Genomic DNA, 2,798 nt, shown 5'->3' with positions numbered 1-2,798 from the left:
GGGACACGTTAAGGGGTGACCCAGAGAGAAAAGGGTGTGTGTGTGTGTGCGCTTGGGGGGGGTAAACGACATGCTGTGTGTGTAGGGGTCTGGGGGTGTGTGTGTGTGAGCACGCATAGGGGTGTGTGTCATGAGGAGTGAGTTACAGATGCTTGTGTACATACACACACACATGCGCAAGTGTGTTCAGGTGTGTGCATGTGTTAGAGGCTGTGCCTGTGGCGACAGAATAGCAGGGTGTGGGTGTGGGGGTGTGTGGGGGGGGTGAAGGGTGGGGGTGTCCTGCATGGCTGACCCACCATGCTGCCACTCCACAGCTCCTGGGGTGGCGGGGCATCCTCCAATATGGGGGAGCCTGGGGGTGCCTTGCCAGGGCAGGCTGGGGTGCACCTTGCCCAGCACACCCCCCCCCACCTCTGTTAACCCACTGCCACCATCTCCTCCTAGATCGACCAGGATGGGCTGACCTTGCCTGAACGGACCCTCTACCTGGGACAGGATGAGGAGAGCGAGAAGGTGAGGGGGGGAGCCACCAGTGCTGCAGGCATGGGGACACCAGGAGAGGGACCAGCACCCAGCATGGGTGGCAGATGGAGGGCACCCCGCCATCAGCAGTTCTGGGGCCGGGGTGCCTGTGGGATGGCACTCAGTGTCTCTTCTCTCGGCACAGATCTTGGCTGCATACCGGGTGTTCATGGAGAGGTTGCTCACCCTCCTGGGGGCCGAGCATGTGGAGCAGAAGGCCCAGGAGATCCTGCAGCTAGAGCAGCACCTTGCCAATGTGAGGGGGATGCCATCCCTGGGCTTTGGGGTGCCCCTGCCCAGCCCTTGGACACACCCAGTCCTAGATCGTTTGGGACCTCTATGCCTGGTCCTTAGGAACCCCATATCCATCTCCTTGGGTACCTCCACTCCCAGCTCTTGAAGACCTTCATGCCTGGTCCTCAAGGATCACAGCACCTTGAGGAGTCCATGGAAGATCCTCAGGGACCCTGTCCCCAACATCTTGGGACCCCCCAGTCCCAGTCCTCAGGATACCACTCCACACACTTAAGGATGTCATGCCCATCACTGGGGGACTCCTATGCCCAGACCTAGGGAACCCCAACTCCTTGAGGACCCCACCCTCAGGGCCCCACTGGCAACAGAGGGTTCCCAGGGCAGCAAGCCGTGAAGGTTGTGGGTCAGCAACCCCTCTTGCCCCAGACCTGCACCCTGTCCCCATGCCACCCCCAATGTTGGCAGTAGGATGGTGACAGCCATGCCCACCCTGTGCAGATCACGGTGTCTGAGTACGATGACGTGCGGAGGGATGTCAGCAGCATGTACCACAAAGTGACCCTGGGCGAGCTGCAGCGCATCACCCCCACGGTCAGTATCCTGGTGCCCAGCCTGCCACCCCATATCTCCCATATGCCCTGTGCCCCACACTTGTCCCTGTCCCCATGCTCTATGTCCCCTCCTGCTCCCAATCCCACATCCCCAGGGCCAGCCTGCACCCTGTGTAAGACAGCACAAGCCCCAGCACAATACCCTGGTGTCCAGAGAAATGTCCTCGCTGTTCCCCCCGCCCCCCTAAGTCCACTTGAGTGGTGGTGATGAATCCATCCTGCACATTCCTGGGTGGGAAGGGGTGGTGGGAGGCTGGGAGGCCTGGAGGGAGTTTCCTGCATGGTGGCATGGAGGGGGGCGATGTCCCTCACCCCCCTGCCCCAACGGTACCCACCCCGGCAGCTCAAGTGGAAGCGCTTGCTGGACCGCATCTTCCACGACAACTTCTCGGAGGAGGAGGAGGTGGTGCTGCTGGCCACCGACTACATGCACAAGGTGTCCGACCTCATCCGCGTGACACCCAGCAGGTGAGGGGAGCTGGCACCCCCAGTGCCCCAGCACCTCCCCTAGCCTGGTAGGGGGTTGGCAATGGGGTGGGCGCAGGGTGGCTGTGGCTAGTCCCCTCCTATCACCCCCCATCCTGGGGAGGCCAGGCTGGTCAGGGGGACTCCTGGGAAAACCCCTGGGAGAGGGCACTGTCATGGGCCCCCACAGCACCCTGGTTGTGCCCGGCCATCTGCTGAAACCCCCCGCCCCATGCTAGGGGTCACCAGACTCATCACACAGCAGGGAGGGACACAGTGCCAACCTGTCCCCGGGCCCCCACAGGACACGGTCACCCCCATGGCCTGCCTGGTCCCGAAGCAGAGGTCCCCCCACCCTGGTGTAGGCTTCCCCACCCTCCCCATGTGCCTGGCGACCTGCCCACTGGGGGAGCCTGATCCTGCCCCCCATCACCAGGATCCTTCACAACTACATGCTGTGGCGCATTGTGGTGGTGCTGAGCGAGCACCTCTCCACCCCTTTCCGTGACGCCATCCATGAGCTCTCCAAGGAGATGGAGGGCAATGAGAAGCAGCTCGAGCTGGGCAAGATCTGCCTGAGCCAGGCCAACAAGCACTTCGGCATGGCCCTGGGTGCCCTCTTTGTGGAGGAGCACTTCTCCTCTGCCAGCAAAGCCAAGGTAGGTGATGCTGCCTGTGGGCATCAAGCTACCATGGCCCTTCTGTCCCCTTGCCAAGGTGCCCACCACCACCTGGCAGCCCCCTGAGGACTGGCTGGCAGGGTGAGGAGTGGTGAGGATGCTGTGCCAGTGCCTACGGTGACTCACCATAGGTGCAGCAGCTGGTGGAGGACATCAAATACATCCTGGACCAGCGCCTGGATGAGCTGGACTGGATGGACGAGGAGACTCGGAGAGCGGCCAGGGCCAAGGTAGCAGCCCCCAGCATGGACCCCTGCCCTTG

The 2,798-nt window shown here is 62.4% G+C and overlaps 1 protein-coding gene across 1 annotated transcript in view; it reads left to right on the top strand.

Moving 5' to 3' along the window:
* The window catches only part of ECEL1 (endothelin converting enzyme like 1), an 8,416-nt gene that overhangs the window by 2,378 nt on the left and 3,240 nt on the right, over nt 1-2,798 (top strand). Inside the window, 6 exon segments of the mRNA XM_009634376.1 lie at nt 448-516; nt 671-781; nt 1,279-1,371; nt 1,735-1,859; nt 2,293-2,515; nt 2,668-2,795. Of these exon segments, the coding sequence (XP_009632671.1) occupies nt 448-516; nt 671-781; nt 1,279-1,371; nt 1,735-1,859; nt 2,293-2,515; nt 2,668-2,795 (749 nt within the window).

This window comes from Egretta garzetta, unplaced genomic scaffold, assembly GCF_000687185.1.
Source record: "Egretta garzetta isolate BGI_Z169 unplaced genomic scaffold, ASM68718v1 scaffold172, whole genome shotgun sequence".
Taxonomy (NCBI): Eukaryota; Metazoa; Chordata; class Aves; order Pelecaniformes; family Ardeidae; genus Egretta; species Egretta garzetta.
This window is presented reverse-complemented; position numbering and strand designations above follow the sequence as displayed.